The sequence below is a fragment of the Bombina bombina genome, chromosome 9 (assembly GCF_027579735.1).
Source record: "Bombina bombina isolate aBomBom1 chromosome 9, aBomBom1.pri, whole genome shotgun sequence".
NCBI classification, from domain to species: domain Eukaryota; kingdom Metazoa; phylum Chordata; class Amphibia; order Anura; family Bombinatoridae; genus Bombina; species Bombina bombina.
The window spans coordinates 98,556,135-98,579,402 of NC_069507.1; the positions used below are offsets into that span (position 1 = coordinate 98,556,135).

General features: G+C 39.2%; 1 protein-coding gene across 1 annotated transcript in view; it reads left to right on the plus strand.

Annotated features, from left to right (window-relative positions):
• LOC128639980 (solute carrier family 22 member 15-like) overlaps positions 1-23,268 on the plus strand; it is a 747,078-nt gene that overhangs the window by 716,957 nt on the left and 6,853 nt on the right. The window contains exon 11 of the mRNA XM_053692271.1: positions 12,405-12,557. Coding sequence (XP_053548246.1) covers positions 12,405-12,557 — 153 coding nt within the window. The remainder of the gene's footprint in view (positions 1-12,404; positions 12,558-23,268) is intronic.

The window sequence follows — 23,268 nt, forward strand, 5'->3', positions numbered from 1 at the left end:
CTATATCCTTGGACAAGTTAGTTACAAACACTTATTACATTATATTGTAAAATACAACAAGCAACACGCCATAGAATTCCCAAATGTTATTCCTTATGAACTTTACTTAGTTATAAACTTCTATTTGGTGCCGTGTTATGACTGATCCTTTAAGTCTAGCTATCCTCTCTGACAACTTTTAGCCGTAACTATAATAGCACATGCATTTTATGTGGTTATAAACTTCTAATTTGGTGCTGTGTTAAGATTCTTTAGGTCTAGCTATCCTCTCTGACAGCAGTTAGCCGTAACCTTTGAATAAAAATTAGTTCCAATTTTACAAGCAGATGATTGGCCGTTGTCAAACTTATAAGTTACGCCCACAACAGACAAAATCTTACAGGCTTTTGCCAATATACAAAGTAATAAAGGCATTGGTTATATGTATCCAATGCCCATAAATGAACCAAGTTGTTTTGAGAAAACACAATGCACTTTTTTGAAACTAGAAAAGTTGCAATGTAACCCGTTACACTTATTCAATGTTTTAAAACATATAATATATGTCACTAACAGTGAAGACATGTTCACTATTCAATCGGCTCTTTGATCTAAAACTCCCATTAGCATATGCTAATGAATTCACTTACAAGCTGATCAACACAGTGCAAGAAACATGTGATCGCTTATTGACCAATACGATCTCACAAAAAAACGGCAAGCATCTATCAAAGTGGAAAGCTAACAATTTTTCTATGTACATAATTTTATTACATATATTTTACTATATATGTCCTTTATCATATTTTTATTTCTATTGCAATGTCTTTTATTATATTTACTGCTATATGAATTTCTGGAAGTTATATACTGAGAATACTAATTGGAATTAATGAATACGCCCACTGTTAACTAATTGCAAGTATATGTGTATATATAGTACTCCAGTCACAAAAAAGAGAAAACCAAGTATCACAGAAAGTGTACAATAAAATATTGAGTGCTTAAACACGAACTTGTGCCGCCTTGCAGTGTAAAATGTCACACACAAGAACACAATCAATTGAAGGGCAACTCACCAATATGCAAGATGGTGTACGCCGTAAGTACCTGATCATAAGGCAGAAGAACATTCACCCCTGCTCTGGGGCTGGCACGCTCTGATGCCAATCTGTACCGCCCGGGACGAGACCTAATGGAGAAACCACTTGCCTCAACTTGTCCCCGCTGTTTGTTGGCGTCCGTGTCCTCAAGCCGCTCCTATCCAGCGTTACGTTGCCAGGTGTCCTCCGATTGGGGCCAGAAATCACACAACCCGACTGCAGCACAAGCCGGAATCGAGCAGTTACAGGTGAGAAAGTAGTCCCGGCTGCACAGGTGCTCCAAGTTGTCCGTAGCAAACAAGGATAGTCTGGTGGCTGGAAAAAGTGATAGATCAAGTGAAAAGAATCCAGCTATCCAATAGATAAAACAAAGTCTTTATTGAATCCGTTTAAAAAACATATAGGATACAGCAAACAGCGAATACTGACGGTGTAGAGGGCGCAGCACTGAATGGCTTACATGTTTCGGATCCACTCCGTAGTCATAGCCTGTCAGACTATAGCCTGTCAGGCTATGACTAAGGAGTTGATCCGAAACATGTAAGCCATTCAGTGCTGCGCCGTCTACACCGTCAGTATTCGCTGTTTGCTGTATCCTATATGTTTTTTAAACGGATTCAATAAAGACTTTGTTTTATCTATTGGATAGCTGGATTCTTTTCACTTGATCTATATATAGTGCTCCTCATACAAACTGTTTACATGCCTGATAAAACAGCTAGCCAGCTGAGAAACGCCTTGCATGTTTTATTCACTTTTAAAATACATTTGTGATTTTAAGTAGTCTGCTTTTAAACTACTTTTTATTTTGGAGCACTTTATTCCACCTACCCACTTTTCCTGTCTGGAGGAACAATCCAGGGAGACCAAACTCAGACAACTGGTGTCTGTAACATCCAGCCTACTTTATTTGCAGGAATCAACCACTTTCCTGGAATTACTCTGTTAGTTTTACCTGCACTAGGAGAAGCTTTGTGTCCTTTATGTTTTAAAATGCTACCATATCCTGAACCTATTCTATCACCATCTGAAGGAGAATATTGCCCCTATCAGTCAGCTGGAGACTGCAAAGCCCGGCCTGCACATATTGCACTTTATTTAGTGCATAAAGCCTTGTGAGTAACCACTTGTCAGACTCAGAAACCTTCATTTCTCTTGTTAAGTGTAGTCAGTCCACGGGTCATCCTTTACTTATGGGATTATATCTCCTTCCCAACAGGAAGTTGCAAGAGGATCACCCAAGCAGAGCTGCTACATAGCTCCTCCCCTCACATGTCATACCCAGTCATTCTCTTGCAACTCAACTAGATAGGTCGTTGTGAGAGGTCTGTGGTGTTTTTAAACTTAGTTTATTTCTTCAATCAAAAGTTTGTTATTTTAAATGGCAACGGAGTGTGCTGTTTGTTCTCAGGCAGTATTGGAAGAAGAATCTGCCTGCGTTTTCTATGATCTTAGCGGAAGTAACTAAGATCCACTGGCTGTTTCTCGCACATTCTGAGGAGTGAGGTAACTTCAGAAAGGGGAATAGCATGCGGGGCCCCCCTGCAAACGAGGTATGTGCAGTAAATTATTTTTCTAAGGAATGGAATTGACTAGAAAATACTGCTGATACCAATGTAATGTAAGTACAGCCTTAAATGCAGTGGTAGCAACTGGTATTAGGCTGATGAGTGTATGTGCACTGAAGTATTTTTCTAGGGAATGGAATTTGTCTAAGAAAATACTGTTAATACTGAAGTAATGTATGAGCCTTAACTGCAGTAAAAGCGACTGGTAGCAGGCTTATTAATAACACTTCATAATCTTTAAAATGTATGTTCAAAACGTTTACTGGCATGTTAATCGTTTTTTGTGAGGTACTTGGTGATAAAACTTATTGGGGCATGATTTTTCCACATGGCTAACGTTGATTTTTGCATAGAAACAGTTAACCGAGATTTCCCACTGTTGTAATATGAGTGGGAGGGGCCTATTTTAGCACTTTTTTTGCGCAGTAAAAATTCAGTCACAGTCTTCCTATTTCATCCTCCATGATCCAGGACGTCTCTAGAGAGCTCAGGGGTCTTCAAAATTCATTTTGAGGGAGGTAATCAGTCACAGCAGACCTGTGACAGTGTGTTTGACTGTGATAAAAACGTTATTTGTTAAATTTATATCCATTTTTTGGGGTATTAAGGGGTTAATCATCCATTTGCTGGTGGGTGCAATCCTTTGCTAACTTAATACATTTACTGTAAAAATTTTGTTGCTATAACTGATTTGGCTCATTGTTATTTCAACTGTGATAGCTTTTTGTGCTTCTTAAAGGCGCAGTAGCGTTTTTTATATTGCTTGTAAATTTATTTGAAAGTATTTTCCAAGCTTGCTAGTCTCATTGCTAGTCTGTTTAAACATGTCTGACACAGATGAATCTGTTTGTTCACTATGTTTGAAGGCCAATGTGGAGTCCCATAGAAACATGTGTACTAAATGCATTGATGTCACTTTAAATAAAAGTCAATCTTTACATGTAAAGAAATTATCACCAGACAACGAGGGGGAAGTTATGCCGACTAACTCTCCTCACGTGTCAGTACCTTCGCCTCCCGCTCAGGAGGTGCGTGATATTGTGGCGCCAAGTACATCAGAGAGGCCCATACAAATCACTTTGCAAGACATGGCTACTGTTATGACAGAAGTATTATCTAAATTGCCAGAATTAAGAGGCAAGCGCGATAGCTCTGGGTTAAGGACAGAGCACGCTGATGATGGGAGAGCCATGTCCGATACTGTGTCACAATTTGCAGAACATGAGGACGGAGAGCTTCATTCTGTGGGTGACGGATCTGATCCAGGGAGACTGGATTCAGAGTTTTCTAATTTTAAATTTAAGCTTGAGAACCTCCGCGTATTGCTAGGGGAGGTATTAGCGGCTCTGAATGATTGTAACACGGTTGCAATTCCAGAGAAATTATGTAGGCTGGATAGATATTATGCGGTACCGGTGTGTACTGACGTTTTTCCTATACCTAAAAGGCTTACAGAGATTATTAGCAAGGAGTGGGATAGACCCGGTCTGCCCTTCTCCCCTCCTCCTATATTTAGGAAAATGTTTCCAACAGACGCCACCACACGAGACTTATGGCAGACGGTCCCTAAGGTGGAGGGAGCAGTTTCTACTTTGGCTAAGCGTACCACTATCCCGGTGGAGGATAGTTGTGCTTTTTCAGATCCAATGGATAAAAAATTAGAAGGTTACCTTAAGAAAATGTTTGTTCAACAAGGTTTTATCTTACAGCCCCTTGCATGCATTGCGCCTGTCACTGCTGCTGCGGCATTCTGGTTTGAGTCTCTGGAAGAGGCCATTCGCACAGCTCCATTGGATGAGATTATGAACAAGCTTAAAGCACTTAAGCTAGCTAACGCATTTGTTTCTGATGCTGTTGTACATTTAACCAAACTAACGGCTAAGAACTCTGGATTCGCCATCCAAGCGCGCAGAGCACTATGGCTTAAATCATGGTCAGCTGACGTGACTTCTAAATCTAAATTGCTTAATATTCCTTTCAAAGGGCAGACCTTATTCGGGCCCGGCTTGAAAGAAATTATTGCTGACATTACGGGAGGTAAGGGTCATACTCTTCCTCAGGACAAGGCCAAACCAAAGGCCAAACAGTCTAATTTTCGTGCCTTTCGTAACTTAGACAGGAGCAGCATCAACTTCCTCCGCTCAAAAACAGGAAGGAACTGTTGCTCGTTACAGACAGGGCTGGAAAGCTAACCAGTCCTGGAACAAGGGCAAGCAGGCCAGAAAGCCTGTTTCTGCCCCTAAGACAGCATGAAGAGAGGGCCCCCTATCCGGAAACGGATCTAGTGGGGGGCAGACTATCTCTCTTCGCCCAGGCTTGGGCAAGAGATGTCCAGGATCCCTGGGCGTTGGAGATCATATCTCAGGGATACCTTCTGGACTTCAAAGCTTCTCCTCCACAAGGGAGATTTCATCTTTCAAGGTTATCAGCAAACCAAATAAAGAAAGAGGCGTTTCTACGCTGTGTACAAGACCTCTTATTAATGGGGGTGATCCACCCAGTTCCGCGGACGGAACAAGGGCAAGGATTTTACTCAAATCTGTTTGTGGTCCCCAAGAAAGAGGGAACCTTCAGACCAATCTTGGACCTAAAAATCTTAAACAAATTCCTAAGAGTTCCATCATTCAAAATGGAAACTATTCGAACCATCCTACCCATGATCCAAGAGGGTCAATACATGACCACAGTGGACTTAAAGGATGCCTACCTTCACATACCGATTCACAAAGATCATTATCGGTACCTAAGATTTGCCTTCCTAGACAGGCATTACCAGTTTGTAGCTCTTCCCTTCGGGTTAGCTACGGCCCCGAGAATTTTTACAAAGGTTCTGGGCTCTCTTCTGGCGGCACTAAGACCGCGAGGCATAGCGGTGGCTCCGTACCTAGACAACATTCTGATACAAGCGTCAAGTTTTCAAATTGCCAAGTCTCATACAGAGATAGTTCTGGCATTTCTGAGATCGCATGGGTGGAAGGTGAACGTGGAAAAGAGTTCTCTATTACCACTCACAAGGGTTCCCTTCCTAGGGACTCTTATAGATTCTATGAGATGAAAATTTACCTGACGGAGTCCAGGTTATTAAAGCTTCAAAATACTTGCCGTGCCCTTCATTCCATTCCACACCCGTCAGTAGCTCAGTGCATGGAAGTAATCGGCTTAATGGTAGCGGCAATGGACATAGTACCATTTGCGCGCCTGCATCTCAGACCACTGCAATTGTGCATGCTAAGTCAGTGGAATGGGGATTACTCGGATTTGTCCCCTCTACTAAATCTGGATCAAGAGACCAGAGATTCTCTTCTATGGTGGCTTTCTCGGCTCCATCTGTCCAAGGGGATGACCTTTCGCAGGCCAGATTGGACGATTGTAACAACAGACGCCAGCCTTCTAGGTTGGGGCGCAGTCTGGAATTCCCTGAAGGCTCAGGGATCATGGACTCAGGAGGAGAAACTCCTCCCAATAAATATTCTGGAGTTAAGAGCAATATTCAATGCTCTTCTAGCTTGGCCTCAGTTAGCAACTCTGAGGTTCATCAGATTTCAGTCGGACAACATCACGACTGTGGCTTACATCAACCATCAAGGGGGAACCAGGAGTTCCCTAGCGATGTTGGAAGTCTCAAAGATAATTCGCTGGGCAGAGTCTCACTCTTGCCACCTGTCAGCGATCTACATCCCAGGCGTGGAGAACTGGGAGGCGGATTTTCTAAGTCGTCAGACTTTTCATCCGGGGGAGTGGGAACTCCATCCGGAGGTCTTCGCTCAATTGATTCATCGTTGGGGCAAACCAGATCTGGATCTCATGGCGTCTCGCCAGAATGCCAAGCTTCCTTGTTACGGATCCAGATCCAGGGACCCGGGAGCGGTGCTGATAGATGCTCTGACAGCCCCTTGGGTCTTCAACATGGCTTATGTGTTTCCACCATTTCCGATGCTGCCTCGACTGATTGCCAAGATCAAACAGGAGAGAGCATCGGTGATTTTGATAGCGCCTGCGTGGCCACGCAGGACCTGGTATGCAGGCCTAGTGGACATGTCGTCCTGTCCACCATGGTCTCTGCCTCTGAGGCAGGACCTTCTAATTCAGGGTCCTTTCAACCATCCAAATCTAATTTCTCTGAGGCTGACTGCATGGAGATTGAACGCTTGATTCTATCAAAGCGTGGCTTCTCGGAGTCGGTTATTGATACCTTAATACAGGCTCGGAAACATGTTACCAGAAAAATTTACCATAAGATATGGCGTAAATATTTATATTGGTGCGAATCCAAGAGTTACTCATGGAGTAAGGTTAGGATTCCTAGGATATTGTCTTTTCTACAAGAGGGTCTAGAAAAGGGCTTATCTGCTAGTTCGTTAAAGGGACAGATTTCGGCTCTGTCTATTCTTCTACACAAACGTCTGGCAGAAGTTCCAGACGTTCAGGCTTTTTGTCAGGCTTTGGCTAGGATTAAGCCTGTGTTTAAGGCTGTTGCTCCGCCGTGGAGCTTAAACTTAGTTCTTAACGTTCTGCAAGGTGTCCCATTTGAACCCCTTCATTCCATTGATATCAAGCTGTTATCTTGGAAAGTTCTGTTTTTGATGGCTATTTTTTCGGCTCGAAGAGTCTCTGAGTTATCTGCCTTACATTGTGATTCTCCTTATCTGATTTTTCATTCAGACAAGGTAGTTCTGCGTACTAAACCTGGGTTTTTACCTAAGGTAGTTTCTAACAGGAATATCAATCAAGAGATTGTTGTTCCATCATTATGTCCTAATCCTTCTTCAAAGAAGGAACGTCTTTTGCATAATCTGGACGTAGTCCGTGCCCTGAAGTTCTACTTACAGGCAACTAAAGATTTTCGTCAAACTTCTTCCCTGTTTGTCGTTTACTCTGGACAGAGGAGAGGTCAAAAGGCTTCGGCTACCTCTCTCTCCTTTTGGCTTCGTAGCATAATACGTTTAGCCTATGAGACTGCTGGACAGCAGCCTCCTGAAAGAATTACAGCTCATTCCACTAGAGCTGTGGCTTCCACCTGGGCCTTTAAGAATGAGGCCTCTGTTGAACAGATTTGCAAGGCTGCAACTTGGTCTTCACTTCACACTTTTTCGAAATTTTACAAATTTGACACTTTTGCTTCTTCGGAGGCTATTTTTGGGAGAAAGGTTCTTCAGACAGTGGTTCCTTCCGTTTAAAGTTCCTGCCTTGTCCCTCCCATCATCCGTGTACTTTAGCTTTGGTATTGGTATCCCATAAGTAATGGATGACCCGTGGACTGACTACACTTAACAAGAGAAAACATAATTTATGCTTACCTGATAAATTTATTTCTCTTGTAGTGTAGTCAGTCCACGGCCCGCCCTGTCTTTAAGGCAGATCTAAATTTTAATTAAACTCCAGTCACCACTGCACCCTATGGTTTCTCCTTTCTCGTCTTGTTTCGGTCGAATGACTGGATATGACATGTGAGGGGAGGAGCTATGTAGCAGCTCTGCTTGGGTGATCCTCTTGCAACTTCCTGTTGGGAAGGAGATATAATCCCATAAGTAATGGATGACCCGTGGACTGACTACATTACAAGAGAAATACATTTATCAGGTAAGCATAAATTATGTTTTTATTAGAAATTTATCTTGGATAAACTGCGCACTTCTTTATATCTTTTTTAAGCATAATTTCTGCTTACCTGATTAATTAATTTCTTTCATGATGGTGAGAGTCCACTAGACCCCACCCTGTTATTTTTTCACTATTTTTTTTTGCTCTTATTTCTTTTCCTACCGTTCTTGTATGGTTATACGTCAGACTGATTACCAGTAAGGTGAAATGGGTTTTATAGGGCTTTTGGAGTTTGGTAATCTTTGCCTCCTCCTAGTGGTCAGGAAGAGTAATTCCAAGGAGTAATGGATTTTGGACTCTCAGCACCATGAACAAAATGAATTTATATGGTAAGCATAAATTATGTTTTTTTTCAAACTTGTTTATTTTGATTTCATATGGTGGTTTTTGTTTATGTTTTGAATTTCCTGCAAGATTAAAGGGAAACTAAACCCAAATTTTTTTTCATGATTCAGATAGAGCATGTAATTTTAGGCAACCTTATAATTCACTCCTATTTTCAATTTTTCTTCGTTCTCTTGGTATCTTTATTTGAAAAACAGGAATGAAAGCTTAGAATTCGGCCCATTTTAGGTTCAGCACCTGGGTACCGCTTGCTGATTGGTGGCTAAATGTAGCTACCAATCAGCAAGCGCTATCCAGGGTTCTGAACAAAAAATGGGCTAGCTCATAAGCTTTAATTCTTGCTTTTTCAAATAAAGATACCAAGAGAACGAAGAAAAAATTGATTATTGGAGCAAATTAGAAAGCTGCTTAAAATTGCACGCTTTATCTGGAGCATAAAAGAAAAAATTGGAGTTTAGTATCCCTTTAAATTATTGCTTAACCCCTTAACGACGCATGTCGTACAGGGTACGTCGCACACAACCTCTTAAAAGACCAGCGACGTACCCTGTACGTCATTAGAGGTTTAAAGCGGCTGGAAGCGATCCTGCTCGCTTCCAGCCGCTTTCCGGTTATTGCAGTGATGCCTCGATATCGAGGCATTCTGCAATAACACCCCTTGGCCATCCGATGCAGAGAGAGCCACTCTGTGGCCCTCTCTGCACCGGACATCGATGGCCGGTATCGTTGGTGGGTGGGAGCCTGTGTGGGAGGCGGGTGGCGGCCATCGATGATGATCAGTGATGTGGAGGGGGCGGGATCATGGGCAGGGATGTCCGGGGGTGTGCACGGGCACGCACACTTGCACGGGAGCAGGTTGGAACCGCTACACTACAGAAAAAGTTGTAATACAAATAAAAAAATAAAAAAAAAGTTAAAAAAAAAAAAAAAAGATCAGGCCGGTGGTGGGGGTTGGTCTGTTGGGGGGGAAAGCTACACTACAGGAAAAAAAAAAAAAAACTACTTTTTTTTTGCAAACTGGGTACTGGCAGACAGTTGCCAGTACCCAAGATGGCCCCCAATAAGGCAGTTGGGGAGGGTTAGAGAGCTGTTTTGGGGGGGTCAGGGAGGTTGGGGGCTAAGGGGGGATGCTACACCACAGCATATGTAAATATGCTTTAAAAAAAAAAAAAAAACTTTTATTTTAGTACTGGCAGACTTTCTGCCAGTACTTAAGATGGCGGGGACAATTGTGGGGGAGGGAAGGGAGCTGTTTGGGAGGGATCAGGGGGTCTGATGTGTCAGGTGGGAGGCTGATCTCTACACTAAAGCTAAAATTAACCCTGCAAGCTCCCTACAAACTACCTAATTAACCCCTTCACTGCTAGCCACTGTGATGCGCAGCAGCATTTAGCGGCCTTCTAATTACCAGAAAGCAACGCCAAAGTCATATATGTCTGCTATTTCTGAACAAAGGGGATCCCAGGGAAGCATTTACAACCATTTGTGCCATAATTGCACAAGCTGTTTGTAAATAATTTCAGTGAGAAACCTAAAACTGTGAAAAAATTTGTTGTTTTTTTTAAATTTGATCGCATTTGGCGGTGAAATGGTGGTATTAAATATACCAAAATGGGCCTAGATCAATACTTTGAGTTCAAGAAAACCACGTTTAAGCAGCACTCATTTTAGGGAAAGTTTAAAAGTCAATTTTATTGATATCCTTTTAAACAGCACATTCCAAAAATATTGAAGGGCTAAGCACAAGACATCCTTACACGTTTCGTGCCTGCTGGCACTTAGTCATAGGACTTTGGGTTATCTACTACACTACACTTAAAGGATTACTTTCTGTTATAATTTTTAAGCTAAACAACTAACATATTAAAGTTAATAAACATTAATTAAAACCTACTGACCTATATTTTCTCCAAAACGAAGTTTCATAACGTTCTAAAAGTTATATCTTTTATTCGCCGATGATGTCACGTTATCCTGCCCACTATTTTCAGCACTGTGTGTTCAAAATACTTAAACCAATAACTTTGTGTTTAAAGCGCCATTTTGAAACCTAGGTATTGTAAACGGATTGGTACAGAGCAAAGGATACCCACGGAGTGGGTTTGGAAAACAATTAAATTTGCAGACAAGATTTCTGATATACGGTAGAGATATGTTAATGAAATGCTATTGATAAAAAGCGTATTTGGGGTAGTTAGTAACAGGCATAGAAAATATTTACTTACAGTGGCCCTTTAAGCTAAAATTAACTCTACAAGCTCCCTACATGCTCCCTAATTAACCCCTTCACTGCTGGGCATAAAACACGTGTGGTGCGCAGTGGCATTTAGCAGCCTTCTAATTACCAAAAAGCAACACCAAAGCCATATAAGTCTGCTATTTCTTAACAAAGGGGATCCCAGAGAAGCATTTACAACCATTTATGCCATAATTGCATAAGTTGTTTGTAAATAATTTCTGTGAGAAACCTAAAGTTTGTGAAAAAGTGAAAAAAAAATTTATTTGATCGCATTTGGCGGTGAAATGGTGGCATGAAATATACCAAAATGGGCCTAGATCAATACTTTGTGATGTCTTCTAAAAAAAAATATATACATGTCAAGGGATATTCAGGTATTCCTGATAGATATCAGGGTTCCAATGTAACTAGCGCTCATTTTGAAAAAAAGTGGTTTGGAAATAGCAAAGTGCTACTTGTACTTATTTCCCTATAACTTGCAAAAAAAGCAAAGAACGTGTAAACATTGGGTATTTCTAAACTCAGGACAAAATTTAGAAACTATTTAGCATGGTTGTTTTTTGGTGGTTGTAGATGTGTAACAGATTTTGGGGGTCAAAGTTAGAAAAAGTGTGTTTTTTTCCATTTTTTCCTCATATTTTATAATATTTTTAATAATAAATTATAAGATATGATGAAAATATTGGTATCTTTAGAAAGTCCATTTAGTGGCAAGAAAAACTATATATAATATGTATGGATACAGTAAATGAGTAAGAGGAAAATTACAGCTAAACACAAACACCGCAGAAATGTAAAAATAGCCCTGGTCCTTAAGTGAAAGAAATTGAAAAATGGCCTTGGTCCTTAAGGGGTTAAATGTAATTTGTCTGCTGAGTCTCTTTATGCGGGTGCCTTAAAGAAAATAATGCAATAAATTATATATGTAAATTCAATGAGTGCAAATGATTAAAACAGTGTCAGCATAGGCTCAGCAGTGAAAGGGTTAATTTACATGAATATAAACTTTATTGGGGGGGTGGGAACTGAAGGGAAAGCCAACAAGTTTCTTTATCAAATGATTAATTCATTACATGCCTTACAAAGGTTGACTGGATTTCTGGGTTGAAGTTTGACATTTCCATCGTGGCATTAGTTTAGCACATTTGTACAAGTTTTCTTGTACATCATATTAGATTCATGAGAGCAAGTCTCTTTAAAGTTTTGTCTTCAAAAACTCTTTGTAACTTTCTATATTTTGAAACACTGGAAAAATGTAAAAAAAAACAAAAACAAATATATAAGTGACAAGTTTTTAAATCATTTTGTGATTGGATTCTACATTTGTAAAATGAAAAATTCTATTGTAAAAACGAATATTCTGCTGCACTCCAAAGACGATCATTACAAAATTAAAGTATGAATATACATTTTTACATTGACGTTTTTTTTTTTGTATTATTATTTTTTCATTTTTTTTTTTCATTTTATTTCAACCATTGTAAATGCTATGCTCTGTTAAAATATATTGATTTCTTTACTATGCTTGACATCATTTGAAATCCATTATTTGGGTAATTTTCATTCTAGAAATCTCTTAATCCATCAATGCCGTTCATGACATTTGGAATTAGTGGAATATCAGCGGGAATCTTGAGCCTGCTACTGCCAGAAACACTTAATAAGCCTATTGCTGAGCGAATTGAGGATCTGCAGCCGCCTGCATACCAATTGCTCACCAAGGTAAGCTGTCCATGAATGTAATGAAAGTTACACCATCATTGATACTTGCTTTTCATGCATAGAACAAGACTAATAGTCTACATTTATTTTATTCAATGTTGTCAGTACTGTTCTGCGTAATTATACACATATTAAATACGCATTTATAACTTGCATAAAAATTAGTTATGTGCGTCTTAGCTATGACAGGATTCTTTATTACTGTGTCTAGAAAATATTTAAAGTAGCAGAGCTAAAGACCATAAAATGCACTTCACACACACACACACACATATATATATATATATATATATATATATATATATATATATATATATATATATATATATATACTCTCATGTTTTTTCTTGTTTGTTTCTGATTTTATCTATTTGATAAAGGGGTCTTACTGTGCATATATATATGTGTGTGTGTATATATATATGTGTGTGTGTGTATGTGTATATCTATAGTCCCAATTTGTGAATCTGCCCTCCTGCTGTCATCTACCTGGACGTTCAGCTTGTGGTATATATCAAAGAAAAACAGCAAGGTGCCAGGATTTTTATCAAAGGTAGTCAATATATATATATAGGGTGTTGTCAGCACCTTCCAGTATGGCCTAGAAAAGGGCAAGTAACAATCACCTGAATTAAAGTAGTTAAAGGGACACTCAGGTTAAATTAAATTTTCATGATTCAGGTACAGCATGTAATTTTAAACAACTTTCCAATTTACTTCCATTAAAAAAATGTGCACAGTCTTTTATATTTACAATTTTTGAGTCACCAGATCCTACTGAGCATGTGCAAGAATTCACAGACTATACGTATATGCATTTGTGATTGGCTGATTGCTATCACATGGTACAAGGGGACTGGAAATATACATAACTTTGAAATTTGTTATAAAAAAATCTACTAGTCATTTGAAGTTCAGACTAAGTGCTATTGCATTGTCTTGTTATCTTGCATTTGTTGATTATGCAAATCTAATGTGTTGACTGGTCCTTTAACAGACCATTGGTGCAGGAGAAAAGGCAAATTAAATTAAAAATATGAAGACTGTATCGTCATTTCCTATCCAGCACTAACTAATCCCTAAAAATATGAGGATATGCTGCCTTAGCGCTAAAGACCTACAACATAACAATATTTTCCCAATGCACAAATTATCAATACACTGCTAGAAAGGAAGCATAAAATAAAGCATTTATTGGAGTACTACTGGATAGGAAATGCTGATACAGTCTTCATATTGTTAATATATATATGAATTTGATTTAAATCACTAGTCAGTAAGACTAATTTAAATCATGGTTTTCATTTTTAGAATAATAACTTTTCAGATTATTTTCCCATTTTTATCTGACCATTACTAATTTGGTTATATATCATTAGATTTGCATAGATTGCTCATTGAAATTAATTAAATTATTGGGAGGTGGACTATCTCCAGTTCAATAGGTTATATTTGATCAACTTTACAGCTGTACTTTATTGGAAGGGAGAAAATAATGATTTACCTTAATAATAATAATTCAAATAGTTTTATTTAAATAAAACAATAACATATTTCATTTTTTACGGTTTGCCCCCTCTCTCCTCACACTTAAGTCCTTGTGCAGATCTATTCCACTCCAAACAATCTTCTTATTCATTGAGCTTTTTGAAACTTAGTATGGGTTGATTATGTGTACAAAGATATGCAGGGGAGCAATGGCATTAAAGGGACAGTAATGTCAAAACTAAACTTTTATGATTAGTAAAGAACATACAATTTTTAACAATTTTCCATTTAACTTCTCTTGTCTAATTTGCTTTGTTCTCTTTGTATCCATAGTTCAAAACCATACTTAGGTAGGCTCAGAAGCAATGCACTACTGTGAGCTAGCTGCTTGTCCTTGTCTCACTTAATGTGTTCAGCTAGGCCCCAGTAGAGCATTGCTCTCCTTTAACAAAGGATACCAAGAGAATTAAGTACATTTTATAATAGTAATGTAAGTATGAAATCTGAAAATTGTATGCTCTGGCCTCTAGTTATGAAAGTCTGGCGGACCTGATCCGCCAGTGCGGATTAGGTCCGCCAGACTATGCTGAATACGGCGAGCAATACGCAATTGTGAGCTGCTGGTGCAACGCCGCCCCCTGCAGACTCGCGGCCAATAGGCCGCCAGCAGGGGGGTGTCAATAAACCCGATCGTACTCAATCGGGTTGTATTGTTGCGATGCCCCTCTGTCTCTGAAACTCATGAATATGCCCCTTTATGGTCTATTTCTCAACTCTGTTATGTTAGCTTTGTAGATGGGGCATTTTATTTCTGCAGTCGCAGTTTTGAGAATTACAAAAACATATGTGATATCTTCAAGATACAAAAAATTCCAAAATAACCCAACGGAAACTTTCCACTTTTTTAAATGCTGCAGCCGTATATAATTACTTTCTTTCTGGTGTAATGTTTGAACATAACGTTGTGCATGATTATTAGTGGCCAGATAATATGGAGCAATCCATTTTAAGCTTTATTTTTTTATTTATTTTTTACTTATCCAATTTTGAAATTCTAAAGCACTGTCTGGAACTATGGTATGTGGCAATCCAAAAAACGGCAAACTTTATTTGTAAAGAATTTATTTAATCTTTATCTTACCTTTTTCTGGCTACAACATCTTTTAACATAGAGTGTGCATCTACAACTACTAAGTAATTTATTCCATTTATTGGTAAAGTCCAACTGTAAGAGTTTCCATGGTGTGTAAGGCCATGTTTCTGGCTGTATTGATCCTTTCTTTAGTTGTCTTTAATGGGGCAGTTTACTCAAGAATGTTCTCCCCTTTAATTTGTTTCCAATTATCCACTTTACCTGCTGGAGTGTAATAAATTGTGTACAAGTATTTCCTTTACCCTTATATTGGCATTTGAAATAGTTGATTTGGCCTGTGCTGTCCCCACCTATTCTGAAAGTGTCTGGTTTTAGGTTCAAGCTATAGATAAGCTGTGTAAAAACAACCAGCAGAACAACTTACTCTCCCAGTGGGGTATAGAAGAGATAAGGTAATTAAATGTTAATTTACCATTGTTCTCTTAAAGTATTGGTCTTTGGTTTACAGACAGATATAAGATAAAGAAGCCACCATTATGAAATGGCAAGCTTGGCAGCAGAAACTTTAAACACTAAAGAAAATTTTGTTGTACAATGGGAACCATACATCATGTACCATGAAGCTAGGGTAGATGGAAATGAAAACTCCTAAGGGTACTTACGATATAAAACCGAGTACACAATGAGGAGCCGGGGCCTACCACCTACTACTGTTTACTTACCATATATGTTTTCGTTTTACTGAAGAAAAGTTAAGGTCTATAGAGAACAGATTAATATAGAAATGTATTGATTACACTGACATATTGATTGTACATGCTTGAGTATGTTACTGTTATTATCATAAAACTTAATAAAAACTATTTCAAAATAAGATAAAGAAGCATGTATATGTACACAACGTGATAAAGTAATGAGATCTGATTATACCTAAAAGTTCAACCCATTATATTAGGTTGTGGCTTTAAAACACAAAATCAGCTTTTTTATATACATTAAGGAAAAACAATTTTACAGTATACTGTCCCTTTAAGTCTCTGCACAACCCATGCATGCAGCAACATGTTTTTCTCTGTGTATTCATGGCTACCACACATAACCTTTTGCTTTCTGCTTCATCTGTACTATCCCTGAATGTCCTTAATGCAATAGTTCCTTAACACAATCTTTGATTTTTCTTAAAGAGACATGAAACCTAAAAATTGTCTTTAAGAATTCTGACAGAGCATCCAATTGGAAAAAAAAGTTACGGATTTACTTCTATTATAAAATTTGCTTAGTTCTCGTGGTATTCATTGTTGTAAGTAGTGTGGGCATGTCTGGGGCACTACATGGCAAGAAAAAGAGCTGCCACCTAGTGCTCTTTCAGATAAATAACATTCTTGCAAAACTGCAGCCATGTAGTTCTACAGACACGTATGTGCACACTCCTGAGCTTACTTGCCTGCTTTTCTTCATAAATGAAAAGAGTCCACAGCTGCATTCATTACTTTTGGGAAATAAGAACCTGGCCACCAGGAGGAGGCAAATACACCCAAGCCAAAGGCTTAAATACTCCTCTTACTTCCCTTATTCCCCAGTCATTCTTTGCCTTTCGTCCCAGGAGGTTGGCAGAGAAGTGTCAGAAGTTTGTTTTCGGGACGGGAGTTTTAAGAAATCCTGTCAGTCTCTCAGTGAGGGCTTGGATGAAAGTTAGAGTCCGGAGATCCAGGAAGAGTCTTTCGGCGAAACCATCCCGACTCATTTTAACAACTCTACAAGCAGTCGGCGTTGTCGAACTTCGCTTTGCTGACTGCTTTCTTCCCTCAAGTCCATGGCGGAGGCAAGGCTGCTATACATCACACTTGAAGGGCTGTGTTCCTGTTCCACGGTGTAGATTCCAGTAAGATCTTTTAATTTTACTTCTTCATGATTGCACTGTAACTCATTTGTTCCTACGAACTCACATGAAAAATACAGGTTCTCAGTGGGACTCCTTTAATATCTTGGAATTAAGGGTTAATATCTCCTGAGGGGGATTATTGAACAGGGGGGGGGGTTAATCATGTTTTGTTATATGATTCAATCTGCTTATGTGTAGTGATAACTGGGCTCGTGGCTTTTGGAGCATAACGGCCTTTTCGAAGTGACACGACCTTACGGACGGGCTCGCATTTTTTTGACTGTATTTTTCACCTTATGACCGGACATGTTACGTTTTGGTCTCCCATTTCCGCATTCCTGACTCTGTGGCGATGGAAAATTCTAGTCCGCTCGTGTCTGGTTCATAGGAGGTGGTGAGTGCCCCAGCCATTGTGGGTGTCAGGTGCCGTTTAAATTGTTTTTTATTTAGTCCATTTTTTGGTATCTGTTATCCAGTTATGGAGGATACTGATGTTGAGATTGTTCAACTTTCTGATTCAGATTCTTCGTCGTGTGACAAATGCGAATTGGCCCCATTGACTCAGGTTAGTCAGTTATGTTCTTTAGGCTGTTCTAGAGTGCCTTGTTCCTTGGGCTTGGGGATTCAAGGAACTGCTGAGCCATCCGCCTCAGAGGGCCCTGTCCTCCGGGAGGCGAGTTCCCTACCGCTACCTTCTACTACACGATGCGGGTAACCCAAGTTATGTTTTTTCCTCCTCGAAAGGTGGATTATTCCCCCCGGAGGTTGTGGCCCGTTTTCGCTTTTACATACTTTTGGCACTTGCGCGTCTACAAAGTCCAGATGTTTCTTTGCGATTGTGTTTGTGCCCTTTTGCCCCAGGTCTCTCGGCCACAGGAGGGTATGTGCAGTTCCCTGCGGGTGTAACTGTTCCTGAGTGTTGTGCCTTTCATTACAGGCTGGCTTGCCTTTGTGTTCTACTCAGACACGTTTTTGAGCTGTTTTGGGACCCTATCCTTCTCGGTTATGGGACTCACGTGTCTCCTTTGAATGGCTCACCTCGTTAGACATGGGGGAATGAAGTAATCTCCTTTAAGTCTTGTTATCGAGATCCTTCCCAGTTTTGTTGGAAGAACAGGGTTTCCGTTAGGCTGGTTCTGCTGATCTTTCTGTTCTTCTTAGGCGTTAACCCTCGGGTTGCCTGTTATTTTATCCGGTTAGGATGAATTTTATTTTTCGTACTATTTTTCCTGTGGGAACTTTCTCTGGGATCGATACTCACTATTTGCTTCTACGAAAGTTATTTGGGGCACATTAGTCCTATGTTTGTCTTTTTTTTCTTCCTCCCTCTCTGAGGGCAGATTTAGTCAGCTTGGCAGTTATGACCCTGGTTGCAGGCCAGTCCTGCTTGGGTTCAGATCTTCTGTCTCGTGGCTTATTCAGACACGTGGTACCTATTATACCTTGCTGGTCAGGTTAGGGTGCCGAGTGCTATTAACGTTATTTATGTTTCCTTTTATTTGTTTCAGCTAAGCATTCTCAAGAGGACTTGCGGGTTCGTGTGGCTCTCGGGATTGTTTCAGACCTAAATAGCCGTCTCTCTGGTGACTGGGTCAGTGAATTTTGCTATGTCACTCTCTGTTGCTTCCGATACCCTCGTAACCTAGAGTATTCCTTCCCACGTGGTGGGAAAATTAGAGGGTTTAGCGCCTCTTTTCCGCCGTTCAGGGTGGTGTTGCTTTAGGAAATTGTCCTTTTTGGACTTGTTCATTTAGTTGTTCTCTTCTTCATTGAGACCTCTTGGATTGTCCGTTCTCCTTGTGGATGGGTCGCCTTTGGGGGACTTGGATTCCCTTCGGGAGTTTTTGGGCTCCGGTTAGGGGTCCTTCCCCGGTGTTAGGAATGCTCTGCATCTCCTTCTTGGGATAGAAGAGGTCCTAGTGGTTTTCCACTCATATGGTTCAGGTATTGCCATCCAGGTGGCATCCAAACCCATGTTTTACTGTCCTCTGACTTCGAATCTGAGGTGATGTGGAGGCTTGATGTTGCTCTGTTCGGGTGACTTGTCCTCACTGTTCCCCTTGTGTCTGGAGCTTGTGGCTAGCTGGACAGCTAGCTCAGCATTCTACTGCACTGTCGCTACTCTGTACTGTAGCAAACCGAGGGTTGCTAGTTCGATCCCCGGCGAGGTCTACTCAGACTTTCCTCCTTTCAAAGTTGATAAAATGAGCAGCGCCTTGTGTCCCTTAGGGGGATTAGTCGCACTTTTCAAGCACAATCATGTTAACCCTGGCTCTTTGGAGTGTTGGGCTCCTGCAAGGGGTGGTCTCTTCCCTTTGGTTCGGGACTTGCAAGGGCTTCTTGCTTTTGTTATCCAGGTTATTCTGGATTTTTTTCCGTGGGAGGTCTGTTTTTTTTATATCAGACGAGGGATTTATGTGCCTTGAAGATTGTTTAATCTAAACATTTGTGGGACCCAGACTTCTTGTCCTGATATTCTGGTTGTCAAGGGTTTTTACTCTGCGTTTTTCTCTTTGTGGATCCCGCTGTGGGATGTTACCGGACCTTATGATCCTAGGACTGGCCTGGGGGTTCCAGTTTCCAGAGTACTTGGGCTTAGCCCTTGTTCTGGCTGTTCTTTTAGTTATGTTAAGTTTTTTCGGATACATTCTTTATTCAGATGCATTATTCTATTCTGAAGTTTAGAATAGAATAATGCATATGAATAAAGAATGGATCCAAAAAATGAAAGGATCCGAAAAAACGATTTGACTTAACATAACTAATATGCCGGAGATTGCAAAACAAAATTATCTAAAACCGCTTCCACCATCCACTTTGCCAACACTAAATTAAACTATTAACCCCCAAACCGCCATCCCCCCACATCACCAACACTAACTAAAACACTAAATAAACATATTAACCCTTAAACTGTCGTTACCAAACATTGCCAACACTAACTAAACCTATTAACCCCTAAACCGCCGGCCCCCACATTGCAACAACCTAAATCAAATCAGCCAATAGGAATGAGAGCTGCTTAAATCCTATTGGCTGTTTAAATCAGCCAATAGGATTTAAGCAGCTCTCATTCCTATTGGCTGATTTTACATTTTCTGCCAATAGGAATACAACGGTACCCCAATATAAAAGGGGTACCTTTCATTGAATCCTCAGTGTGCGGCAGACGATCGAATGAAGAGGACCTCCACAATGGATCTCCGCCTCCGCACATCCACCGACTGCTCTGCCTCTGCTGGGATGAAGATAGAAGGTGCCAGTCCCGCGATGGATACAGATGGAGTCGCCTGGATGAAGAATTTTTCACCAAACTTCAGCAACTCTGAGTACCGATTTTGGGGTTAGTGTTAGGTATTTTTTTTGGGGGGGGGGTTTAGATTAGGGCTTTTTTTTATTTTAATGGGCCGAAAAAGAGCTGAATGCCCATATTAATGCCCTTTTCAGGGCAATGGGTAGATTAGGGTTTTTTTTATTTCGGGGGGGTTGTAATGTTAGGGGGTGTTTGTTTTTATTTGTTTGCAAAAGAGATGTTAACTTAAGGGCAATGCCCTACAAAAGGCCCTTTTAAGGGCCCTTGGTAGTTTATTATAGATAAGGTATTTTTTATTTTGGGGTGTTTTTTTGTTTTTTTTAAATGGGGTATTGGATAATTTCGTTTGTTATTTTTTGTAATGGTAGCTTTTTTTATTTTTTGTAATTTTAGTGTTTATTATTTTTTGTAATTGTAGTTTTCATTTTTAGTAATCTTAGGTTTTTTTATTTTTAGTAATGTTCGGTTTTATTAGTTTAAGCTTAGGTTTTATTTATTTTTAAACAGGTAGTTAGTTAATAATCGTAACTTTAATTTAGGTCTATTTTAATTATGTTAAAGTTAGGGGGTGTTAGGTTTAGGGTTTAATATAGTTTAATTTAGGTTGTTGCGATGTGGCGGTTTAGGGGTTAATAGGTTTAGTTAGTGTTGGCGATGTGGCGGTTTAGGGGTTAAAAGGTTTAGTTAGTGTTGGTGATGTTTGAGAACGGCGGTTTAGGAGTTAATAGATTTATTTAGTGTTTCAGTTAGTGTCAGGGAACTGCGGTTTAGGGGTTAATAGGTTTATTTAGTGATTTAGTTAGTGTCAGCGATGTCGGAACTGCGGTTTAGATTAGAAAAAATAAAAAATTCTGAGTATGAATAAAGAATGGATCCGAAATCCGGAAACTGATTTATTCATTTTCATAATTTTTCTGGATTTTAGTTATGGTGCCAATTCAGAAATTTGGATTTATTCGAATCTACGAAATCGGCCAAAATTCGTCCGAAAACTAAATCCTGCCGAAACGAATTGCACATGTCTATTACTGACGATATTCCAAAAAACATTCTGCTATACTGCAACAAAGATTTATGTTTCATGTTGGTTAAAGTTAAAAGATGGCAAGAATTTGGTTGGACTTCCATCTACTAATAAGCATTCTTCATGTTCAGTTTAGTAAACATTTTCTCTCCTGCCAATATTGCAAACACGTCTTCCATTTACGTCCGTTCATATTTATCATGTTCCCATTGCAAATTCAGAGCCATACGGAAGTCTCCACACAATCTAATTGATGCATTTTGTTTCCTTATTAGTATAGTGCTAATCCAAATAGCAATGTGTCATATCTTTGGCTCTGCTATATCTTTCAGTTTTAGTGTTACCATGAAATGTTACTTTTCCTTATAGAGTCTGGTGTATACTATTATTTTTTTATCGTTCATTATTTGTATTTGTTTAATAACATAGCTGTTTAATTTATTTTTTACTTGCTTACCTAATGTTTTTATCACATTTTTGGCAAAATAGTGTTAGACCTTTCTTTTTAGAAGGTATAAGGGTAATTTATTTGTTTTTTTTAGCTTTTACTAATACCCATGCTTGCCCTATTGGAAGTATGTGCGTAAGCATATTCCTGTTTTTTTGCAGAGGAATCGCCAAATTGAACATATTTCAATCTTTTATTGTTATAACTGATACAGTAGCATTGTCATTGTTTCTGTTAATTCTACTTAAACTTTTATTCTTTCAATGATGTCAATATATTCATTTTAATATGCTTTATAGGTAACTCATTAGACGCTGAACTTGAATCTTGCCACTGAAACTTATATATATATAATTTAATTTTTTATTTTTTTTGCATTTTCTAGGTTGAACTGTTTATCTAGCTTTTTTTATCATTTTACATACACACGTTATATTCCCCATTTTCCCACAAGAATGGCACATTGCTTCTGTAAATTTACAGGTATTTGCATTATGATTTTCTGTTCCACATCTGTAGCGCTGAATCCGTTTATTAAAATAATTTTGTCTTTTTTTAACGTCACTATAACATATGTCTTCCTGCAATGTTTTGTGTGAAGATGTACATTTTTGCAATAAATGTGAATCTTTATTAGCTTGCTCCATAACAGATCTTCTTCTGCAAATAGGCTTTTTTGATAGCTTCATTATTCATCCCTATTCTAAACATATCTCTAAGAGACATTTTTTAAATATTTGCCAAAATCACACGTATTAGCTATTTTATTTTTAATTCCCCATATATCCAGCAACTGTTTAATGCATTTCTTGTCTCCTACTGTAAAAGCGATATATTTCGGCAATTTCTAATGTTCAATGCTGAAAATGATCTGAGAGTATTCTATGGAGTTCTGTAAGTGACTTATTTGTAGATTTTATATTCTGGATGTGTAAAATCTTTTAGAGTTTAATATGTTATTGCTCCTAGTGCTGTTAAAAATATGAGTACAAACTTAAGCTCCCATTTATTAAGCTACGGACGCAGCTTGGCGCCTGTGCAGGCCTGAAATGCTAGTTAAGTAGCTGCCCAGGTTGCTCACCAAAAATGGGCCGGCATCTAAACTTCCATTCTTACTTTTCAAATAAAGATACCAAGAGAATGAAGAAAATTTGATAATAGGAGTAAATTAGAAAGTTGCTTAAAATTGCATGCTCTATCTGAATCAAGAAAGAAAAAAAATTGGGTTCAGTATCCCTTTAATCTCTGCAGCTTCAGCCCATCTCACCCACACTTAAAGGGATATTAATGTCTGCAAGTATTTTTGCCAGTCTTTGCAATTTTTAATTACTCAATAGGGTCAAGGTTAATAGATATTCAATCATGTAATAGTAAATATTAGGAATGTGCATTCGGCAATTTTGTTTACTAACAAATGCGAAACAAGGTGGCTGCTCACGGCATTCAGCTATTTACGGAGCCAA